This window comes from Harpia harpyja, chromosome 10, assembly GCF_026419915.1.
Source record: "Harpia harpyja isolate bHarHar1 chromosome 10, bHarHar1 primary haplotype, whole genome shotgun sequence".
In the NCBI taxonomy this organism is placed as follows: Eukaryota; Metazoa; Chordata; class Aves; order Accipitriformes; family Accipitridae; genus Harpia; species Harpia harpyja.
In genome coordinates, this window is record NC_068949.1 from 30,406,810 (window position 1) to 30,429,394 (window position 22,585).

The following is a 22,585-nucleotide window of genomic DNA, read 5'->3' on the forward strand; positions in this document are numbered from 1 at the left end:
TCACTTTTTTTAATTATTTAAAGGATGACAATCTGCAATTACCTGCATGGGAAAGAGATTTCCAAATGCAGATGGCTCTTTAATGTATCAAGAATAAGCCTAGGAAGTTCCAGTGGCTGGAAGCTGAAGCAAGACACATTCAGATGAGAAATAACATACTTGGAGGCTAATTAACCATGGGAGCAATTTGCTTAAGGTTGCAGTAGGTGCTCCATGACTGGCAAGTATTGAATCAGGACCGGAGATCTATTTCAGAGACGTGCCCACACTCTAGTGAAAGTTGCTGTCCTGGGAGATGTGGCTATGGGAGATGCTCTGGGAGAGGTCAGATTTGAGCCATGTTTTCACAATATAGAGTTTTGGTGTCAATACCATCTTGTGGTGTTGCAGCCCCCCTGCCCCACTCTCCCACAGCTCATTCCTGACCTGTGAGGTGCTGTGCCACCTTGTGCCAGTATTACCATTTCTGGGACAGAGCTGTGAACTGTTTGGGTGACTGAGCAATGTTAAATTACATTTTTCTCAGTGCTTATTTAAAAACAAGCTTGAGCCTCGGTTCTAGCTCAATGCAGGGCCTCACAAGTAGTAATGCTGGCATGGGATGCTGGCACACAGGCAGCTGCAAGGGTAAGGGGATGGACATATCCGAGCTCAGTGTCTTTGTCTCATCCTCACATCACATATCACAAACTCCCTGCCTGAGGCTCCTGTTCCTCCACGCGCCTCTGACATGTTCTGCTTTCTCCCCTAGAGATGCTGCCCCAGCAGATTTTGAGGACTTTTACATTTGCCCAGGTATGGCGCAAATGGTATGTGGAGGTCCAGCCAGAGATACTGCACAGGCATGCCCTGGGGCTGCCACCCATCTGAATTATGGGGCATCGCTGCAGTAGTCACCCACATTGCCTGCACAGCGTGAACTGAGCTTGTCCCACTGCTCCTGGGAGGGATTTACTGCACATGCGCTGCGCAGTCAATTGGTGCTCACAGAGAAAGCCCAATGTGTAGGCAAATGGCAGATTTACTGCGCCGGTCCAGCCCATCTGTGCAGCACATGTGCAGGGATCTGAGCCCTCCCGGAAGCGTCTGGTTTGCTCTGCCTGCGCCGCGCTGCACACATGGACATTGCGCAGTCCAGAAAATCCCAGATAAGAATGTGCCAGCGCTGGTCATTTGGACTGTATGGATCTGCACTGTCCTCAAAAATCCGTGGTCCGAGCAGCACAGGTGCTACAGGAATAAAGGATTAGTAACATCTGTATTCCTAAACCAAAGCTATTCAGATACCTGTGCATCACTGCATCTCCACCTGCCCTGGGCTTTCATCTCTTGCTCGTGCAGTACCACTTGTTGGCTGTTGAGCTGCTCTAGGTTCCCTTTGGAGGGTAGAGACCATTGCCCAAGTCATCTGGGGTGCTCCAGGCACAACTCCACCATTAAGGCAGGACTTGAAGTTTTACCAGGAACTTTTGAACTTCATCCTGCAAAAATCTGAATAAAAGGAAAATAAATAAAAAGAAAGAAAAACAGCCATGGAAAGCAAAATTTGAGCTAGATATGCATCTTTTATGGTAAAATTTGAAAATTGCCAAAACTAACCCATTTATTTCACTCGTATGGAGACAGAAGAGGAACACTAAGCAAGCCAGGGCCTTTTCTGTCCTGCTTTTGGTCTGCACTGCACTGCCTGAGTGTGCCTGTGTCCTAGAACAAAATTTTCTCAGGAGCTTTTTAACAACAGGCCAATGAGCTTCCTAGAGTTGTGGGAGATGGGACAGATGGATGTCCTGCTTCTGCTGCTCCAGGGATGCTGGAGGTTATACCAAGGGTTTGCTTTGCTTTTCAGTCCCTGCTCGAAGACCTCTGTAGTGGGTGTGTTTGCAGCAGGGCTGTAGGCACCATGGAAGTGGCAAGGAAAACTGGAGAGCTTCATCCCCTGAGCTTTGTCTGCTCGTGGTTTTGGACTGTGAGTGGAGAGTGCCAAGCTAAGCCTGAAGAGGTGATTTAGTAAAGTCCAGGATGGCTTATTTTGTGGCCAGAACATAAAGCATTTGAGGTTAAAAAGCAAGCAGGGCTAATCTTCAAACCCAGTTGCAATATATTGATCTTCAAACTCCATATAGATTGTGTTCATAATTTCAGTTTAGAGTTCATTAGTACACTCTTATACACTTCATGCATTACATCTTAGGCAGCAGTCCCTGTACTGAGCATTTATAAACATGGGAGTCGGGTTTCTTGATCCTTTTGGCATATTTCTGCACACTTAGTTTTGTAGAACAGCAGCCTCTCTGTAGCAATATTTGCAAAATCCCCTTTTTGCCAGATGACTGGTGTGAGTTGCGGGCAGCTCGCACCTCTCCCTCTGCACTGGGGCTAGTCCAGCTGGTCTCCTCTCCCTGCTCAGTTGGGGAGGAACTGTCCCCAAACCATCGCCCTGGCACTGGTCTCCTGGGCCTGACCCTCAAGAAAGATGTAAAAGCGTTTCTGAAAGGCAAGCCTGGGAACTGAAGCTCACAGCACTGCTAGGCAGCAGAATCAGGGATGCATCAGTGCTACGGGGTTTTACAGCATGTTATTGTTTTTCCATTTCTAATTGTATCTCTTCCCTCTCTGTCTGCAGGGATTTATTACTGCTGCCTTTGCCAGTGTCCTCTTATGCTTCACAGGGTCCAGCTGCCCTTTTGTCCCAGTCTATAATTGACCATCGTCATTAATTTAAAGTCAGAATGATTGTTTCCGAGCTATATTTAGCCTGAAGCTTGCTGCTCTTGTTTCAGACCTGATTAGAGGCTCGTGTGCTGGAAAGCTTGCTGCTCATCCCTGCCATGACAACTAGTCTGATAAAAGGTCTCCTCTCTCCTCACAAACCTTCCCTTTCCTCCCCCACCCTCAGTCATGGGGCTGTCATGGGGGAGTCAGGGTCGCAGGACTCGGTGCCACTCATCCCTGTGTCCCGGTGGAGTCAGGAGAGCTGTGTGACTCCTCTTGTGTTCCTGGGATCCCTGTGCATCAAGAGCAGCCCGAGACAATATAGCATTGGTTTCTTTCTCATCACATTCACTTGCTCAAGCCAATGTCACCTGTCACGTACAGACATTATCACTTCCCAAATGCATCAGCTACACAGTGCATGTTACGCTACTGAACAGATAAGCGTGCCTGTCTGGTTTGTGTGTGCCTTTATGTGTTTTCATATCTGTGGCCCTAAGCATAAGACTATAGTAACTGCTTGGGCTTCCTTATGGGAGCTGCAGTTTCCCAAGGTGCAGTTTGGATTGCTGGATCAGGGAGCCAGGGAGGGAACCTCTTGGATGGCAGCAAGCCTGTGCTAGAGGCTGCTGCTGTGGTGGTTGCATATGGTCCCCAAGATTAGGAATTGCTTTGGTTTTGGCATCAGCAGTGTAAGCAGATACACCTGTGTAGCCTCAAGTCTGACTCAAAGAGGAGCTGTCTGGAAGAGATGTATTTTCTTTAAGACAGTTGGGTCACAAGCCATCAGGAGACTAATACATATATTTAACTCACTGTAACCTTGTGCATGGAAGTGCTGTCGTTAGTCATAGGAATCAGACAAACCAAAAGTGCACCCAGGTCAGAATCCCATCAGTTTGCTAACAGCCAATGCCAAAGAAAGAGCATCAAACAAAGGGAAGCACATAGCAGTATTTGTCCAGCCTTTCCTCCCATACTCCAATGTTCAGGGGCTTCCTGAGCTGGAGGTGGCATCTTTGCATCTAATAGCTTTGCTGGTTTTTATTTCCATTTTCTTCCATTTTTGCAGTCCTTGCCTGAATCCAGGCAAGGCGTTCCTCAGCTTAAATACATGTGGGGTGAAGAAGTGTGTCCTTCTAAGATGGGCATTTAAAATTTTTTCTTTAATTGCCATTGAGAGTTGTTGCAGTCATAGAACTAAGTACATACCCCACGATCATGTTCCTGAAATGCTGTTGTGCTCCGAAAGCTCTCCCTGCCTGCCCCAAAATGATGCTCAGAGCTCTGCTGCCAGTTGGGTTTCACTCCGCTATTCTCAGCTGTGCTTGCTACAAGCATTTGTATTATGTATAATTTATTCCTTCCATTTGAGGATGCAAAGGTTTCATTAGAAAGGGTCTGTGAGTGTCATGACCACCTTTGGTATCCCGTGAGGTAGGATGGGCATCGGTTGTTTTAGGATTTCCCCTGTGACAACATTGGGATTATATGGTTTCTTCCTCTGTTTCCCATAGGTTCATGAAAGTGGCTGGCAGCACGGTGGATGCTGTTACCTGGCAACAGTAGGTATTCACCATTCCTTCTACTTTCCAACACTAATTGCAGTGATCAGACGACGCTGGGAGCAGAGCTGATGTGCTCTCTGGGTGTGAAAGTGGGCAGACATGTGACAGCCACCTCCTCTGTCCTCCTGCTGTATTTAAATAGGCGAAAGAGCCTCTGCCCCTCCTTCTGGAGCCTCTCGAACGAATACAGGAGGGGATGTATTAACCTTTACCACTGCAGCTGAGACAGAGGCTAAAAATACCACTGCCTGCATGCCTGGCCTGCCTGATTGCTGGAAACAAAGCCCTGTGCTGGACCGCTGAGTCCCTGGAGGCAGCTAGGAGGACAGGTAGCTCCAGTGGTGGCCAGGGTGGGGATGACAGGGAAGAAAAAGCCACGTGTGAGAGATGTATGGGACTATCTGAAAGCCCTTTTCCTTTCACCCCAATCACTGTCTCCCCACAATCTCTGGCCTGAAGCTAAACTGGTTTGGCCCAGAGGAGGGAGAGGCAGCTTAGTCCAATGGTAAATGCATAACGTCCCGGTCCCCGCTCCATTTTGTAAGGGTCTCGGATGTCCGTAGACCTGCTGCTGCCCTACACTGCAGATGGAGCTCTAGGAGCACATGTCGATGGAAAGGGGGTGAACATCCAAGATCCAGGCCCAGCTGGGGCTGCCAGAGAGATGCTAATACCTGATTTTTCTTTGTGGTTCCTGCGTGTGCTGCAGTTCAGAAGAACAAAGCAAGCTCTGAGCTGTAGCACTGAGTGTGACAAGCACCAAGTGAAAGGTTTTCTTATTTGGGGGAAAATCCATAAACACCTTTTTCCTCCTCCTATTTCCAACTGCCCCAGTTTGCACACTGTGACCAGAGGTAGGGTCCAGAGCGGGCTGTGGCTCTCTGTAGTGGGAGTGCAAATACCAGTGGAAAGGTGAGGCAGTGTGCAAGCACAGTGGCGACCACCAAAATTGATAGAAAAAGGGTTTGTGGGGCAGGCAGGACTCTCCTGCCACAGAAAGGACACATTTCAGAGACAGGCATTCACTGGAGCAAAAACCATGGTGATACCCCCCTGTTCCCAGAAAAAGTGGATTAGTTCTGACCCTGGGTTAAACTTCCCATGTGGGGCACTGGCCTTGAGCACGGGAGCCGGGGGCTCAGGTCCAAGGTGGGCTTGTGTGTGCTGCTCACAGGGCTTGTTCCCCAAGTTGGTCCCTCACAGCGACCCTTCATGGGCTGCTCAGGTTGCTTTGCTGAAGTGTAGCAGCGTGGTTTGTAAAGCCCATATTGAGACCTGCTCTTAAAAAGAGCTCAGTGGGTTTTAAGACATGAGGTTTCCTTGCAAGTGTACCCACACTCTCTGTGTTGGTGTGTTAACCTTGGAGTCTCCTGCAGAAGCAACTGTTGGCATCTTGGAGTGGTTTATAGCACCAGGCATGACCAGCATCCAGCAAAGTCCCGTTCCTCAGGGAGCTTAGCTTGCCTCGCTGTGCCACAGTGTTGCTTGCTTGGGTGTTTGGGTCCTGGGGCTTCCCTGCCAGGCAGCAGCAGCTTGCTGCGATGGGGGCAGTGGGGTAGCAGAGCATTTGGAGTGGGATTTGTGTTACAGGCTCATGCTGTGCAATGATGATCTATGTCTCAATTGGGAGTTTGCTTTTTATGATTACACGATGTGCTGATCACATTTACTTAGTCCAGGAATTTGCTTTCTGCAATGGGGCTTGATGACTGGGCCAAGCCCTTGGATGAGTTGAAGGAACAAACTTCCAGGCTTCAGATGTGGAGTTTCATCCTGGTGTGCAGGGAATCTGCCCACATGGCTGCTTTGAAACCTTTTCCTATAGGATCAGTGCAAAGTGCTTGGCAGCTCTGGTGCTGAGCAGCCGTGCTGAAGCAGCAACCTGCGGCAGGAGGGGTGGTGGAGCTCCCCGCCAGGGTCATCGGAGCTGAGACGCTGCTCGCTGACCCATTTCCACTGCAGTGTAGGAGCTGCTTCTCCCCCAGCCCGGGTTTGCAGCTCTGGAGATTGCACCCATATGCATTTGCGAGGACTGGCAATGGCCACAGCTCCAAGCTGGGCTTCTGTACTGTTTATGAATAAATGTCAAAACAGTGTCTCATCCCTCTGCTCCAAACAGCGAAACAAAACAAAACAAGTTCCTTTGTATCCAAGACGAAAATTACTAGCAGGAAACTAAACTGCTGTCTAACTTCAAGTATGAATATTTCTGTTCCAAACCCTAACGTTCTCCCGGGATATTGGTTATAAATTTGTCAAATCTGTTATTCCTTTGAAAAGGCTGTGCTTGATCCAGAAAGGGAATTGAGAAGGGAATACATTGCAGGGATCCCTTTTCTCTGTGTGAAAAGAGAATATATCTGAAATATATTGACAGAAAAGTGACACTGGTTGGAAATAAGCAGCTCGCCAGCCTTTCTGAGTATGGTTTCACTTACATATGTAACTCAGCATGAGTGCCTCCCTCTTCAGAAGTAATGTGTTGCTGGAGAGGGATGTGTGAATGGCTTCAAAACGCTCAGGGAATTTCCACTAAAGGAGGGTGTGGCAGGTGGGACTGGCAGTGGCTCCCAGAGTTTTGGCTTTTCCCTGGTAATTTAGTTTGTTTGTTATGTTTGGTTGTGAGTAAATGCTCAGTTTATTTCAGACCCCCTCGGCCTTTGGATGAGGGTTTCCACTGCTCAGAAGCCTCCCCACAGCCATCTCTCTGCTCCATGCTGGCATCCTCACACATGGTGAAGATTCATCGCCCACTTAAACCTGCAGCTGTGCCCAGTTCCATCCCTGGGCGTGCTCTCTCAGTCTGTACAGCTGGTTTTCCATCCAAAGTCTTGTGTACAACTCCAAGTTTGGCATATTTAATGAGCAAATCCTTATACAATGCTGCCTCTGAAGCACAAATCCCTATTACTTACAGGGAAAGTAAATGTTTGCATCTTTAAAGCCACTGGACATCTGTCCCTGTGGCTCCTTGGAGAATGCCATGTTATCTTTCAAGATGGAAAGTCACTTGCCCTATGTGGCAAATCAGAGATGCCAGGCACACAGGCATGTGTGAGATGCTGCTTAAAATGCTTTTGCTGGGCTTGGTTTGGGTGACATCTCTTCCAGCTTAGACATGTTGAGTGTGCAGGTGGAGATGCTCACGAGGCAGTAGCAGGGGGCAGATTTCCCAAAGGTGCCAGGGGAAAGTTGCCCAGTGTGCACGCACACACCAAAGTATATACCAAGGGTATGTATTTGGGCTCGCATGAGCCTGCTGCGAGTGTTCAGAGCACAGTGTCTTCGGAGGTCATGCCTGGAGGAAGGGGTTGCATGAAGGAATCACTGACCCATCTCCACTGGTAAATAAACCTGGTGAGGGCACGGCTTTGCCCACTGGCTTGCCGTCCTCTGCACTGTCTGAGGGAGGGCACAGTCCCTGGCAGCATCTTGGCCCTGGCCACCAGCATGGTCCCAGGCGATGCCAGGGCATGGCTGGGGAGATGGCATGGGCAAGAGATGGCTCCTGCCGGCGGGACTGAGAGGCATCTTGTCTGGGGGCAGAGAAAGGCATGGGTGTGAGTTGTGCCTTTAGGGCCAGAGAGCAGCCCCCAGTCATTCTTCTTTATCAATTCTTAGTTGACAGGAGGTAGGTAGCACCTCTCCCCTGTGCCCACAGGTCATTACCTGGGGGGAGCAGGTCGCATCCTGCCTCTCCTCTCCGGGGGGGGGAGTGGGGCTGCCCTGTGTCCTGTGCTGCAGACAGGGGCTTTGCCCACTCCTCAGGAAGATGCTCAGGGATCAGGGCCGCCTCCATCTGCAGAGGTGTCTCAGTTTCACAGCTGTGGTGGCGCTGGGGTGTCACACTGATGGCGGGGATCTGCCCCGCTCGACAGCCCTGGCAGGCGGGTGCCCTAATTCCTAGCAGACTCTCCCCATAGCAGCAGGCAACAAAGTAGATCCGGAAATTCCTGAGCTTTGGGAAGTCGGCTTTAATGTAATTAACTGCAACAGAAGAAGAGGTCAGATAATAGGGGCAAAGGTTTCTCTTTAAAATGAAAGAGGAGGTAAATGAAACCAGCTGCCCAGGAGCCAGTGCACTGCCTTCATTAAACATGGGATGATGCTCATGGTCCCACACAGAGAATTGTGGGTCTTTCCAGAAAACCATTTTAAAGGCAGCACAAGACCTGGAGGTGACAGGATAGAGATGTGTAGCCAGCTCCAGGTTCACATAAATGTCCTGGTGCCTGGCACTGTCCTTCTCTGGGAGGCACTGGGGAGCTCTGTGCATCCTGGCCTTGCAGCCTGCCCAAGAACAAGGGCATTTCTGACTGGCAGCTGTGCTCAGCCCTGCCTCAATACTGTTCCCAGCTCATGTCTTTGTGTCTCAAGTCTCATGCTACAGTTCCAGCCAGGGATGGGGGCCAGGAATTGGGGTGGTGCATTTCCTAGCACTGGCACAAATCCCTGCCCAGCCCTTGGCCGAGTCCTCCCCCTGTGCCGTGCTCTGGTTTGGCCACTTCCAGAGTGATACAGTCACACCTCCCTTTGCAAAGTGCACTGATCCTATCCTGGGTTTCTAGGGCATATTCAAATGGGGTTTTTAGAAATGGGGTAATGCAAACAGAAGGGGGAGAACTGGCCTTAGCTTTGTGTAGTATAATAGGGCACCCAAACTGGCTGTACGTGGCCTCTCCTCTTGAGATGCATGACTCATCTAGGATTTAGTTGCTAGAGCCCTCTTCTCCTTGGCTGGCTCTTCTCATGTTCCTGTAGATTGTCTGTCTACAGAGATAGTGGCATCAAACTGGGGAACACGATGAGTCAGCTCTGCATGTAATTGCCCGCATCTATTCTCTCCCGTATTATGAGAAATGGCATGGTCTGTGCCCATGGCGGGCATACTGGTATCTCCTAGGCTTTGAGGCCAACTGTGGTGCTGCATCATACCCAGAGCCCACTGGAAGATCTGCCAGCCTGTGCTGGAGACAAATAGCTTGTCCATGACCTACACGTCCTCTGCCTCTGCAGAGTTGTAGCTGCCAGAGACCCCTGCCCATGCCGGGGAGGGTCTGCCCGTTCGTCTCCTTTGGCACTCAGACCTCGCCGGCACCAGGAGAGGAGGACGTGGATGCCGCGGCCCCTGGGGCTGGCTCGGTCTGGCTGCCTGTGCACCGTGCTGCTGCCTAGGGAGGTACTTGTCAGCGCTGGAGCTCTCTGCAGCTGCTGCTGGCTTTTTTGGAGGTTGGAGAGTTGCGACTGTTCAGGTTTTTTTTTTTTTAAAGTCAAGTGCACTGAGTCATTGTAAATATCAGCAAAGCTGCAGCCTTTGCTCCTGGGAATAATCCACGCCTAACGAGCGCTTCTCCTGCTTTAAAGGCCTGTCAGTTGTTTGCATTTTGCAGATTTCTATACTGCCTCTACTGACAGTTAAAGTTCTCAGAAGTGCCCTCATCTCAATGACAAAGCCTATAGCTGGAAACAGCTCACCCATTCCTGAGTAGCCTGGCACCAGCGAAGACCTCAGTGCCTCTCTCTTCCTCACAAGCCTTGTGCAACTGGTGCCATTTTCCCTCTTTCCCAGTCTGGGGAGGTTGAAAGTACCTGTTGGAGTCCGATAACTTTCCAGGCAGATTTGCAAGAGATCCTTGCCTACCTTACAGAAGCTTGTAATTGTCTTCATGCTCTACTTAAATACCCAAAGCTGAAGTGCTCCCCTCCTCGCTCCCCCAGGAGACATGCTACCAACAAGATTTCCTGATACTGAAGCAGGTGGTTTTTTCCTTTCATTCCTCTACCAGTCCCCATTTCTCTGGGTTGTTAATGCAGGTGTCAAAAAAATGTGACTGTGGCATTGTCCCGGGGCATTTCTCTTCCCTGCAGGGTCTCGGCTGTGCTCAGCACAGCAGCACCTTCCCAGGCTGCCCCCTCCACGCGGTCCCTGGGAGGGCACAGCCTCCTCTGGGGCTGCTCCTGGAGAGATGTTCCTCTCCCTTTGCAGCAGAGCTGTGAGTCAGAGCACACCTTGTGCTTGAAGGAGATGATGAGGAGGTGCAAGCCTGCCTTTGCTCTCCAAAGGGTTTATTCTGGGCTCTGGGACTATATTGGCTCGCACAGACAAGCTGAACCCTGAAGAAAGCCTGCTGCGTTGGAGGGGCCATACGCAGGCTGAATTCTGTCTAACTCCATCTTTTCCCAGTCAGTGCAACCTTCTTTTTATGGCCTTTCAGCCAGTTTTCGGCCCAGGTGATGGGGTTTTTAGTCCACAGCAGTCTGAAAAAAATCGTTTCTGTTTAGTTCTTAAGTGCTGTGCTAAAATCCAAACATCTGCCATCCCCAGAGTCCATTGCTTTGTAATTCTGTCTTAAAAAAGTAATCTCTGTAAACCCCACCACTGCCTGCTGCTTACAGATCTGCTCTCCTCCCAGCAGCCAGTGGTTCGATAGTGCATAACTGATCAGAACGATTTTGAACACTTCCTAAGTCCCCCCTGGAGATAATCTCTGCCCTTAGCACCTTCCAGTTGCCACGGACATACAGAAATGCATCTTGCCTCCTTCCCCGGGTTACACAACATTGGAGTGAAATTGGGGTATGACTGGCATGATCTTGTGCTTTGCTGGGGACACAGCTGGGACTGCATGGCTGGGGGAGGGTTGACAGAGGAGGTTCTTGTTTAATACATTTGCAAGTTGAGCCTGTAATGCATTTCTGTTCTGGCACAGTTAGTGCTGGTGTTGTTCCCCCTTCACCACAGCCCTGCACAGCTCCAAGTGCATTTACTCTGTTACCTGGGTAGTGACTTGGAGCAGTGAGACACAAAAATCCTCTCTGAGCACTCGTGCATGTTGCACGTGTGGCGGGTGCTCTGGCTGAGGATGGGTTAGTCCACGTCATCCTTCGGGGATGCTCCTGCATTCCAGCACCCAAGTGAAGCAGCCACTACGGCTGCTACAGCTGCTCGCTGGTGCGGATGAGATGCATGTTATGGAGAAAACCCTGGAAAGGTGACTCCGCCTTTCTTCAGACCCCAGGTCTTCAGCCCGTTATGCATCCCAGCACCCATGGCTGCACTGAAGTCTGTGGAGAGGGAGAAGGGTCTGTGTAACTCTGGTGAATGCCGAGTGGACACGGCTCCAGTGAGGGATGGGACGCAATGGCTGAGCCCTGCCAACCCCCACCAGAGATGCTGTAATTCTCTTGCAAAACCTATTTATCAGCTAAATGGCCGTCCCAGGGGTAGGCCAGTGCATGCTGCAGCAGATGTCCTGGTGTCCATGCAAGGCTGGGAGGAGCCTCTGGGAGATGTGCAAGGGCTGCCACTGCTCCTTGCATGGGGGCAGAGGTGCCAGCCCCAGACACTTCCTCGGGAGGAGCTGGTTGGGATTACCTCCAGTCACAGGGTATTTGCACTCCAGGACAGACTGCTTCACCTTATGTCCTGGAGCTAGGAGATGGTATTGTGGCGTTTCAGAGCCTTCCTCTCACACTCAGAGACAGATGATTCACATCATGATTGGCAGCACTATAGCTGTGTTTTATATAAGCAAGCACATGGAAAGCAGGAATCAGCCCTCTGTATGGGAAACGCTCCCTGGCATTCCCAGGGCAGAATGGATTTCTGTGAGAGCAGGATTTCCCCTGCAGGTAATGGCCATGGCATTTCTTGTGTGGGAGGTACAGCTGTGGATTTTGCTGGAAGAGTGAGCAAGGAAGGTGCAGGGGTGCTGGGAGCAGGGCTCACTCTTGTGCCATAGGTCCTCAGCCCGTGTATCCCATGGTCGCTAATCCTTGCTCAGAAACACCATCAGGGCTTAGCCTGAAGTGTTGTTATTGCAGCAGGACATCCATGAGCAACTGTGATTCTCAGACCAGAAGAGGCTCTGTACAGTCGCCCCTGCAGACCAGCTATTGAATGGAGAGTGTCCCATAACACGGGCAGAGTGATGCAGTTATTCCCATGGCTGGGAGTGCAGGCAGCCTCCCCCATCCCCTCCTGAGGGTTTAACTGCAGGAATTTCCAGTGTGTCTCAGAGGGTATTTGCTGCTCAGGACCCTTCTCCTCCCTGGTGTCTGTGTAGTGTCCTCCTGTGGCTAAGGAGCCCTTTGTTTCAGCCTTTAGATTTGCATCTTCTGTTTTGCTATCCCATAAAAGCAGTCTTTCCCATAGCAATGATACTGGGCCCAGGACTGACTGGCTTATCTGCATTTTGAAAACAGTGTGTCCATAAGATGGGGGACGGGTACAGGCGGGGTGAGCCAGGTGAGCGGAAGATCTCCCTGGTCGTGGAGCCCAGGCGCTGCTATCCCAGGCATCGTGTCAGAGGGTCTCTTTTCGTGGAGTCTCCGTGAGATCAGTGCAGAAGGCGCTGCAAAGCCTTTGCGGATGGCATTTTGCTCCCAGCCTTTGGCGTTCTGCTCCCAGTGTTTCACCAGCAGTAGTTAAGAAAGTGCAAAACTTCTCATGGTTTGTGCAGTGCAGCATGCTCAGCATTCAGGGTGCATCCATCTCACACCCTGTTTTGGAGACTGAAAGCACCTGCCAGACACAGGCACGGCCAGAGGGCCGGGGCAGAGCAGGGTGCGAGCAGGGACCCCCCCAGGAGCAGAGGAGGCTTCTTGGCATGGGGCAGCAGCGGGACGGGAGGACATGGTTTGGGGCAGAGCTGCTCCCAGCTGTCTGATCCTTGTCTTCTTATTTTCCTTCCAGTTACTACATTGATGGCCGAGTGGCCAAAGTGACGGACTTCCTGAAAACGCGCCTGTTAGACACGCTCTCTGACCAGATCAGGAAAATCCAGAAAGTGCGTGAGTGCAAAGGGTCTGCAGGGGACGAGGGGGCACTGTGGCCATGGTGCCCGACCTTGGCACAGCTGGTGGCTGGGGCTCTGGCCTCAGCACCGACGTGCTCCCAGGGGAGCTGGTGTGGGACAGGGATGGCAGGTGTCTGCTGGGGGTGGCTGTGCTCCCAGCCTAAATGCAGCCAGCCTTCGTGCAGGGGATGGGAGGAAAGACCAGGCAGCATGATGCCTGGCCCCGGGATGGGATGTGCAGTGCGTCGGGAGGGAAGCGGCCACAGGCTGCAGTGTGGCGTGGGCTGCACCAGTGTTCTGGGATGCAGGCTGGATGCACGGGGCAGGGGCAAACACTGCTGTGCAAAGCCTTTCTAAAGCAACTGACTGGCTTGAGTCTCCCATCCGTCCATTCCTGAAGGGAGCAGCATGTAAGATGGGTATTCTCTGCAACTGGCTACCAAGAACAAGGAGAGGAAGGAGCAGCCAGGCAGTACCAAGCTGTCCCAAACACAGCCGGTGCCGTGCCTGCTCAGGAGGGGGCTCCTACTGCAACGTCTTGCCCCACTTGCTCACAGTGCCTAAAAACGTTGCTTGCAAAGTTGTGACAGTTGCATTTCCGGGGTGATTTTCACTAGTGAAGAATCATGATCATTATGAACAACAGTTTTTTTTTCCCTGATGATCATGTTTTGACTGTGTTATAAAACCCAGCTGTTGCTGGCGTGCTGTGTCAGAGCCCATTGGCTCTGCCTAGCTACCGCAGCCTGCAGCAAGCACTTCTCTCCCCAGTGGTTGGGGTGACCTGGCTCACAACTCTAGCAGCTGGGTAGGGGACAGGGGCTTCGCAGTGTCCCCCTGCTTTGGCTTATACAGAGGCCAGGGCTGTGACCGGCCCACTCAGCTGTCAGTTCCGGAAGAAATAAGGAACACCTAGTAAGTGGGGAAGGCTTAAGGGACTAGAGATGTCTGTCTGTCCGTCTTGTCTAGGTTTTCACACCATACCAGTCACCACAATGTCTTACTGTTGTAATTCCTGCAGGGAGAAACCATAGGATGAGTAAACAACTCAAAAGAGGCCCCGAGAAAGGGGATGTGAGGGTCGGTAGAGCAAAACTGGAGGAGAGGAGCCGCTCAATGAGTCCTCTGGCACAAGCTGGGAATCATCCATGCACGTGGATGATCCTCCTGCTGCAGGCAGTCATGGCGGGGCAGCCAGCGGGATCAGCACAGGGACAAGCGAGAGGCACCGGCTGACCCTGCTTCCACTGGGGGTACAGTACCCCACCAAAAGTGGTGGCACGTGTCCCACTTCTGCTGTGGGTCGAGAACCCGCTGGGAAGGGAGCAGAACCCCATCCATCCCCAGACGAGAGGCAGCAAGGAGCTGCCCCCGGTGAGGGTTGGGGGAACCCTCGCACACACAGGGCAGGATTTGGTCTGCGCAGGGCAGGGCTGGGGAAGGGCTCTCCTGGGAATGCCAGTGTGGCTGAGCAAAAGCACAGCGCTGGGTGCTAATAGCCTCCAGCTTGGCTTTGAGTCTGTGCATCCTGCCGGGGCTGATTAGAGCAGCTGGGCTTGTCCACTTCCCTGTTTTATTGCTTCCTCTCCGACAGGGGAAGGTGGCGGGCTTAGATAATTACAGGCAGGATGCCAACACCTCTGGGGCTTCAGTCAGGGATGTCGACTCTCACAGGCTGTGAGTGGGAGGCAGCCCAGAGCTGGCGTATTTAACATCTTTGAGGGATCCCAGTCCATCCAGCACATTCCAGCTCTCCTCACTAATGGGGCAGGATCCATCAGGCTGCGCGGAGCACTCCTTGGGCCGCTGGTTTGCAGACATCTGGTCACGGGAGCCTGTCACCCAGCCTGGAGAAGTGGGATTGCGGGAGAGAGGATGGGGCGTTGCGCAGTGCTGGAGGTTGCTCATGCTGGGAGAGGGCAGCTCCAGCCATCCGAGCCCTCCCATCCCACCTGGCATCTCATGGGTGTCTCCACTGCGGGCTAGAGCCTTGTAAGGGGTGGGCCAGTGTGCTCGGACCTGCGTGTCCCACCTGTGCCAGGGACCCCTCAGGTTGCGAAGCAGCCCCTGCTCAGCCATGGGGCTGGCTCTACCTGTGCCCAGGGGCATCCACTGCTTTCTTCTCAGCTGCCCACCGTTCCTCCATGTGGCTCCAGTACATGTCCCAGTGCTCCCACACCACAGAGCCATTGGGGCTCAGGTGCTCCCCGTGGCTGGCAGCCACCTTGCTTGGGGACATGGAGAGCTGGGGTGATGTGGCAGGGCAGCCTGCGGGATGGAGTGCGTGGGGAGACCACAGGGAAAGAGCAGGGTCCGGGTTTGGGAGCATGAGAGCATGTTTGGGAGGGCGTGTTTGGAGCGGCTCTGGAAGATGGGTAGTGGACGTGTGGCAGCGGCAGGAGAGAGTGAGGAACAGTATCCCACCACCCAGCCATGCTGAAGACACCTAGTGACCATGCCGGGGCCAGGCAGGCACTGACTGCCCAGCAGTACTATTACCGAAGGTCTCTGTAAGCCTTCCCAGGGCATAGTACAGGAGATGTCTGCCTTGGCTTTAAATCACACGTTCATGAGAGTCATTTTGATTGCTTTTGTCTCCTGCACAGGTAGTGAACATGTACACTCCGGGGAAGAAGATCTGGCTGGAAGGCGTTGGCACAACCTCGTCCGGAGGCATGAACAACCTCTCCGATTCCTATGCGGCCGGGTTCCTGTGAGTTACGCCGGCTTGCCTGTGCCAGGGCACTGCCACCCCCACGGGCTCTGTGGGTGCAGCCTGGGTGCTGCAAAGCCGCTGCAGCCAGGAGAGGGCCAGCTCTGTGCCCAGAGACCCCACCTGTACCTCCTTCGGTACTCCCCAGCAGCCTGGGCACCGTTATTTTCTCTGTAGCATCCCTATTACCCCTCCTCAGCTCTGCTTTCCTGTAGGTGACCCAGCCTCTGGCATACACAGGGTAGCAGAGTAAGGAGGGGACTGCATGGGATCCCACACTGGTACCCACGGTGTGCCCACAGAGCATGGGTTTGGAAGGGTGGTGTGATCTGAGCATGCCAGCTCTGGGACCCCAGGGCTGGCATCCTGACAGGCTGCATCGCTCGGCAGCTCGGGATTGCCCAGGCCTCCTCCCGCTCTGCGTTTTTGGTTCAGGCTGCATCCACATGTCCTTGCATGCATTCACTCCCAGGGCACCTGCCCAGGGAAGCACTTGGCAGGGCTCTGCTCTGGAAAACATTTTCTCTCCTTCTTCGAAGCTACAACCATTCCTAGCTCCTGGGTCTTGTCTATTGGCACAGCCCCGTGGCACAGGCATCCTGCTGCAAAGCCCCAGTTCAGATCTTCAGAGCTGGCTGTGATCACAGAAGATGGAGGAAGATTATCCAGGCTTTGCGGGGAGGCACGGGGACATGCCCAGGGTATCAGGGCTGTGGCAGGCTGTGCGGGTTGAAGACTTTGCCTGGGGGGTGTGAGGAGACAGGCTGGTGCAAAGGTCCGGTCCCCCTGCTGAGGTGGCGGGTGGAGAGTGCTGGCAGGCTGGGGGAGCACCCCAGGCTTTGGGCACAGGGCTGTGAAGCTGGCGTGCACGCAGGGGCTCAGGTCTGGCCCAGCTGCGGCAGAGGTGGCTGTGGTGGGTGGAGAGGCTTGCAGGCTTGCTGGGGCAGGGATGGTGGGAGATGGTTGATAGCCAGCTCACAAAACCATCTGAAGGCTTCAGCTCAGGTGCTGGGAGCAGGCACCAGGTCAGGTGCTTGAAAGCGACTCCGTGTGCCAGAGCACGGCTGTGCCACTGGGGCCGGGTGGTCCCCCTGCAGCGGCCTGACTCTGCTCCCTCCATCCCCAGGTGGCTGAACACGCTGGGCTTGCTGGCCAGCCAGGGCATCGACGTCGTGGTGCGGCACTCCTTCCTCGACCACGGCCACAACCACCTCGTGGACCAGAACTTCAACCCCTTGCCGGTAGGTCTGCCTGGGGGTGTTGCGCTGGTGCTGCCTTCTCCCCACTCATTTTGGGGGGGACTCTCTCCTTGTGGCCTGTTTGAACTCTGCTTGAAAATGAATTTTTCCAGATCTGTTTCTTGCAGTGTTAATAGGAGACATTAGTTCACGTCAAATGCAACATGTTGGAGGCAGATGGGAGAGTAATACCTCTGTAGCTGAAACTTCATCTAGTGCCCAGGGTCAGTAGCACAGGAGGGAGGCTGGTGCCACTGAGGGTTGCCAGTGCGGACTGCAGAGTTGGAGGGAGGGAGGGATGTGGCAGGACCACCACACATGGCACGGGGCGGGCAGCTGGATCACTAGTGGTGAGCTGGGCCGGGGGAAGCCAGGCTGGAGCCTCAGCACCCAACTTCAGATCTCTAGAAACCAAGGTGAAGGGCATTTGAAGGGCATTCCTGGCTTCACAGGGAGCAGTGGTCCTCACCAGTGCCCCGCAGCATCCCTCACTCTTCAAAAATGCCTGGGCTTGGGGAAACTCCCAGCACACATGGTGCTGATAAAGAAACCATATGAAAAACCCTGTTAAAAGTAGCAGGTTTCCTTTTCCGGGGGGGGCCTAGTAAATACACTGCCTTGTAAGCGGAGAGCCTGGCAGAGTGGCTGGGCGCTCTGCATCTCCCCCGGAAAGGATTTATGGGTCCATGACTGAGCAGACACTGCCAGCAGGCTGGGGATCCATGTCAGAGAGGTGCACAACCCTGCCGCTGCAAATCTGCCTTTGATGCTGCGCCGAGATCTCAGGGGGCGGCTCTGCAGGGGGGCAGAGGCTGACGGAGCTGCATCTCGGTCGGCTCTACCTACTCAGCCGATGGAAACAGCATCCCTGAGTGTCGGGGGAGGACGCGGGAGGTGTCGGTGACACGAGGTCTGTGCTAACCCCCCCAGCATGGCCTGGTGGGTGGCTCTGGAGAGCGAACTGCTGAGTGGGAGATCACGGTCCCCTGCCTGTGCAGGTATCTCCTGGAGCACCCTGGGCTGCTCCCGCATGTACCCCTCTGGCAAGCGTACCTGCCAGCTCTGGGGGCCTGGGCTGGGGGGAGCCTGGGGGGCTTTGAACTTTGTTTGAGATGAATCTGAGCCTGGGGCAAGCACTTGATGGATTTCTTCTGAAGAGCCAATTCCCCTGGCCAAGCCACATCCCCCCCTCCCCAGGGCCTCAGGGCCCCCCTGGATTTCTCCTGGCTGGACTGGTGCAGGCCAGCTCCTGCCCGCCAGGCGCGTGGGGGCAGCAGGTGGCCCGTGGCCAGCTCTGCCGGCACAGCGGGGGCAGCGGGTGGCCCGTGGCCAGCTCTGCCGGCACAGCGGGGGCAGCGGGTGGCCCGTGGCCAGCTCTGCCGGCACAGTGGGGGCAGCGGCCTCGGAGCGGCTGGAGCAGGCGTGCAGTTAGGAGCGAGATTAAAGCCAGGGGAGGAGTTAGAGGAATAAACCCGGGGCTGTTAAATGCAATAGAGGTCTTTAAAATGGATTTTGCTGTTGTTTTAAAGAGAAGTCTCCCAGAAGTTAGATGCCACCCTGCCTCATGGCCGTTTCCTCGCTCTCCCATGTGCTTCAGCATTGATCCCATGTCCCACCACTGTGTTCCTGCACAAACTCTGGTGGGTGCTTCCCCAAGCCCTTTCCCTTCACTCCTGTGCTATAAAAGAGCCACAGGCAGGTGCAAACCGATGGAGGGTTTAAAAGCTGCAAACCAAAAAGCCCAGCAAGACCGGACTGTGACCTGCTCTGCAGGGCAGTGGCCACTCTTTTTCCCGTGGGAGCTATCAGGGAGATGAAAGCCGCTGGCTGTACCTGCGCGGGGCCGCGGCGCTGTGAAATACAATCTGCTCATTAGCTGCCACGACAAAGAGGTTTCCGCACGCCGGCTGGGCGTGAGGCAGCTGCCTGCTGAGAGAAGGGCCGCACCACTGCAGCATCAATCGCAGCTCCGGCTGGAAGCTCCTCAGGGAGCCGGGAGCCAGGGCTGGGCTCCCCGTAGCAGCCTTTGCACCTCCTCCTCCTCCCCTGCCACTGCTGATCCCTGCTTGTCAGAGAAGAGAACGGCATTTTGGGGGATGCTGAGCTGAAGCTGAGCCTTTTATAGCAGTGTCTTTAGGTGCTGGGTAGCTGCATGGTCCAGGGAGAGTTTCCTGCGTGGTCCAGGGATGGCACAGTGATGCAAATACAGCTCTCCATCCTTGTGCTAAAGAGCTTCCCATATAAAACCAAGTGATTTGTAGTTCATCACCGTACGAGCACTGCACTGCTACCACGCGAACCCTCCTCTCTGTCCTGCAGCTGGGTCCCTCGTATGCTGCTGGTCTTGCTCACATTAGTACTGTCTCTGTTAGGGCATGTTACAGTGGATGGCATAAGGAAGCTCATAAAATGTGGTGTGGGTGCCATGTTGGGGGATCAGGGAATGCAGGTAACAGGGGTTGCTTGGTGGGCACTGCTGTGGGAGTCTCAGCTTCTAAATCACGATGTTTCTGCCTCTCCCCCAGGACTGCAGCGCTGGGGGGATTTGTTATGTACAGGGGAAGGAGCAGGCAAATCAGTGTGCCGCTCTATGTATAGCAGGGTGATAGTTGCTGTCATGGGCCATGCTGCGAGCTAGCGAGGGCTACCAGCATGTCAGGCGGGCAGGGAGCATGGCTGCTCCCTGGGCATGGGCACTGGGCAGCAAACCCAGGCAGGCTGGTGGGGCTTGCTCTGTGTTTTCTGAGGGTTAGGCTTGGTTTGAAAATAAACTTGTAAACTCTGGCCATTTTGGTGGGAAACGCAAGAGCACCTGGGAATAGCTGCTTACAGGCAGGGATGCAGTGAAACCTTGAAAGCGGAGGTTTAAGCCAGTCTATCCCCAGCTTTGTGCCATGGTGGCTTGCTGGTGCAATGCAGACTGGTTCCCCGAAAACGGTCTCAGGTGGCAGCAGTGTGGCCCAGAGGCACTGCAGCTTCATAGTGAAATTAGGGAGATGTTCACGTCTCTGCTGGGCTTTCCACACACAGCTCGTTCATGAGCTCGTGTGGCTTCTGGGGCATCTTGCAAGGGACATGGCCTTTGCATCCCCATCCAGGTCCTTCACCCATGAAAGAGCAGCTCTGAGTGCCTGTCCTGGCTGCCAGAATTGCTCATCCACCTTCTCCTCAGAGGTAATGCCATCAAAGCCCCATGTGAGGGACAAGTGCTGCAGCAGGGGAAGGTGAGGCCATGTCTCTGAGCCTCCTTCCAGGTGCAGAATTGAGGAAGTGGGTTTCTCTTGCTGGACTAATCATAGAATCATAGAATCATTTCGGTTGGAAAAGACCTTCCAGATCATCAAGTCCAACCATTAACCATGCCCCCTAAACCATGCCCTGGAGTACCCTGTCCACTCGCTTTTTGAATACCTCCAGGGATGGTGACTCAACCACTTCCCTGGGCAGCCCATTCCAATGTTTGACAACCCTCTCAGTAAAAAAATTTTTCCTAATATCTAACCTAAATCTCCCTTGCCTCAACTTGAGGCCATTTCCTCTTGTCCTATCTCCAGACACCTGACAGAAGAGACCAGCACCCACCTCACTACAACCCCCTTTCAGGTAGTTGTAGAGAGCGATAAGGTCTCCCCTCAGCCTCCTCTTTTCTAGACTGAACAACCCCAGCTCCCTCAGCCGCTCCTCATAAGACTTGTGCTCAAGGCCCCTCACCAACTAATGGGGAGCAAAGAAGGATAAACTGGGTGACATGAGGCTCCCCGGCCTTAGCACAGATGTGATTAGGCTGGGGAATAGAAATGCTCAAGCCTACCTTAATGCAACTGAGCTCAAGCATTTTAATGCCTTGTTATTTTTGAGAGAACTTTTTCATGTATGGTTGGGGTGCTTTTTCTTCCTGAGTGATTGGGGCAGCCAGCTGTATAACAGTCAGGGCTTGTGCTTGAAGTCCTTTAAATAAAGCCTCTTGCAGGTATGTCAGTCTCCTGCCTGCACCTAAACCCATCTGTACATGTGTGTGGGAGTGAGGAGCAGAGGAAAGGAGGGCAGGAGCAGCACTGATATTCACTCTTCACAGGGCAGTGTCTTTGAAATGCCACTCTGGCATTTAGTAGCTCTAGGCTCATTTCAGGCATGCAGTGTACATACTCCATTTCTGTTTCCTTAATATGTCTCTGAAACAGTCCAGAGGGATGCAATACTTTTATTTCACTGGAGAGCCCCCCAGCTAGGTGTAAGCTTTCTCTTCAGATTGTTACAGCATGTTAAAGACCTTTCTGAATGCTCTTCCACGTGGCACTCGCCTCTTTTTTATCCATTTGGTAGTGACTTCTGCTCCCTTAACGCACAGTGCTGTAAGGTTATACCTATGCATGGAAAAACTTGGGTGCATTTCTAGGCAGAGACCGAGCAACACAAACCCCATAGAAAAGCCAAAGCTGAAATCCAGACTTCCATTTCCTGATAACTGTGGCTCTTCTTGGGCCTTGTCCTAAAGACTGTGGACAGTGAGATACTTGGTTCTCCAGGGTTAGGTAGATACTAAAACTTCCTTTCTGCATATAAGTTTCATATGCAGCATGAGAAAGGCCCAGAGGGATCACAGGGTGAAGCGATGGCAGGGCCTGCCTGCTCAGCTGTGGTAGTAGAAGACAACAAGATATTGCCTGTGAATTGATGGCATCCTTGAGAAAGCATCGCAGTGGTGCGGAGGCCTGTGCCTGACGGTGCTGTGGTCGGACGCTTGGATGCTGTGGGTGATTTTTCACCTGCTTTGCTTAGCCCGAAGGCACTGGAACTCGATGGGAAAGTTACTGTCTGTCCTGGAGGAGGGAGGACCCCGGCCTCAGATCGGGTCTGTCCTTAGTGAGCTGTCCCCTTCCTAACCAGGCTTTCATAAAAGCCCTGCTATGAATGAGCTCGGTGCCAGTTTGCCGCCATCCCCAGCATCCCTTGGGGTCCCTAGGGCAGAGCTGTGGTGCGAGCCCGGCGATTGAGTGCCGATGGTGCCTGCCCCACCTGTCCCGAGCACCTCCCCGGCAGGGCATGGGCTGGGCCCCCGTCTCCGGGTGCACAGAGGCAAGGGGCCTGCCGGAGGGGTGCCGTGCCGGGTGCCAGGGGTGGGAGCAGGTCCCCCGGCCGTGCTCCTGCCTGCCGCACGTACGCGTTCCCCAGCGCGCTCGTTAGCTGAGCTGGCTTGGCCGGAGGCGTTGCTAATTGCAGCTGGAGGTCCCAGCCGTCTCCCTGGACGGTGCCTCTCCCGCCCCTGCGCTGCGCAGGAGGGGGCCCTCGCCCCCTCGCAGGTCCTCGCCCACCCGCGCCCATCCCCACCCTGCCGTCTGCTCGCCCGGTGGCTGCCCGGCTGCTGGGCTGGGCAGTGTCCAGAGGCGAAGAGGAGACCCGGCATCCGCAGGGGGAAGCACACAGAGAGCCCTTTCCTGCAAGCGCTCGCGCTCCCACCGCCGAGCCCGGCCAGCTGGCTGCGGGGCCGGGGGAATTCAGCCCCGCTGCTGCGCCGGCCCATCTGCACGCCCAGCACTGAGTCACCGCGCTGCGCAC

The 22,585-nt window shown here is 53.7% G+C and overlaps 1 protein-coding gene across 2 annotated transcripts in view; it reads left to right on the forward strand.

The window, feature by feature from the left end:
• HPSE2 (heparanase 2 (inactive)) overlaps positions 1-22,585 on the forward strand; it is a 114,308-nt gene that overhangs the window by 82,210 nt on the left and 9,513 nt on the right. For both annotated transcript variants that reach the window (XM_052799732.1, XM_052799733.1), the window contains 4 exons: positions 4,230-4,277; positions 12,976-13,069; positions 15,685-15,791; positions 16,918-17,032. In XM_052799732.1, the coding sequence (XP_052655692.1) occupies positions 4,230-4,277; positions 12,976-13,069; positions 15,685-15,791; positions 16,918-17,032 (364 nt within the window). The remainder of the gene's footprint in view (positions 1-4,229; positions 4,278-12,975; positions 13,070-15,684; positions 15,792-16,917; positions 17,033-22,585) is intronic.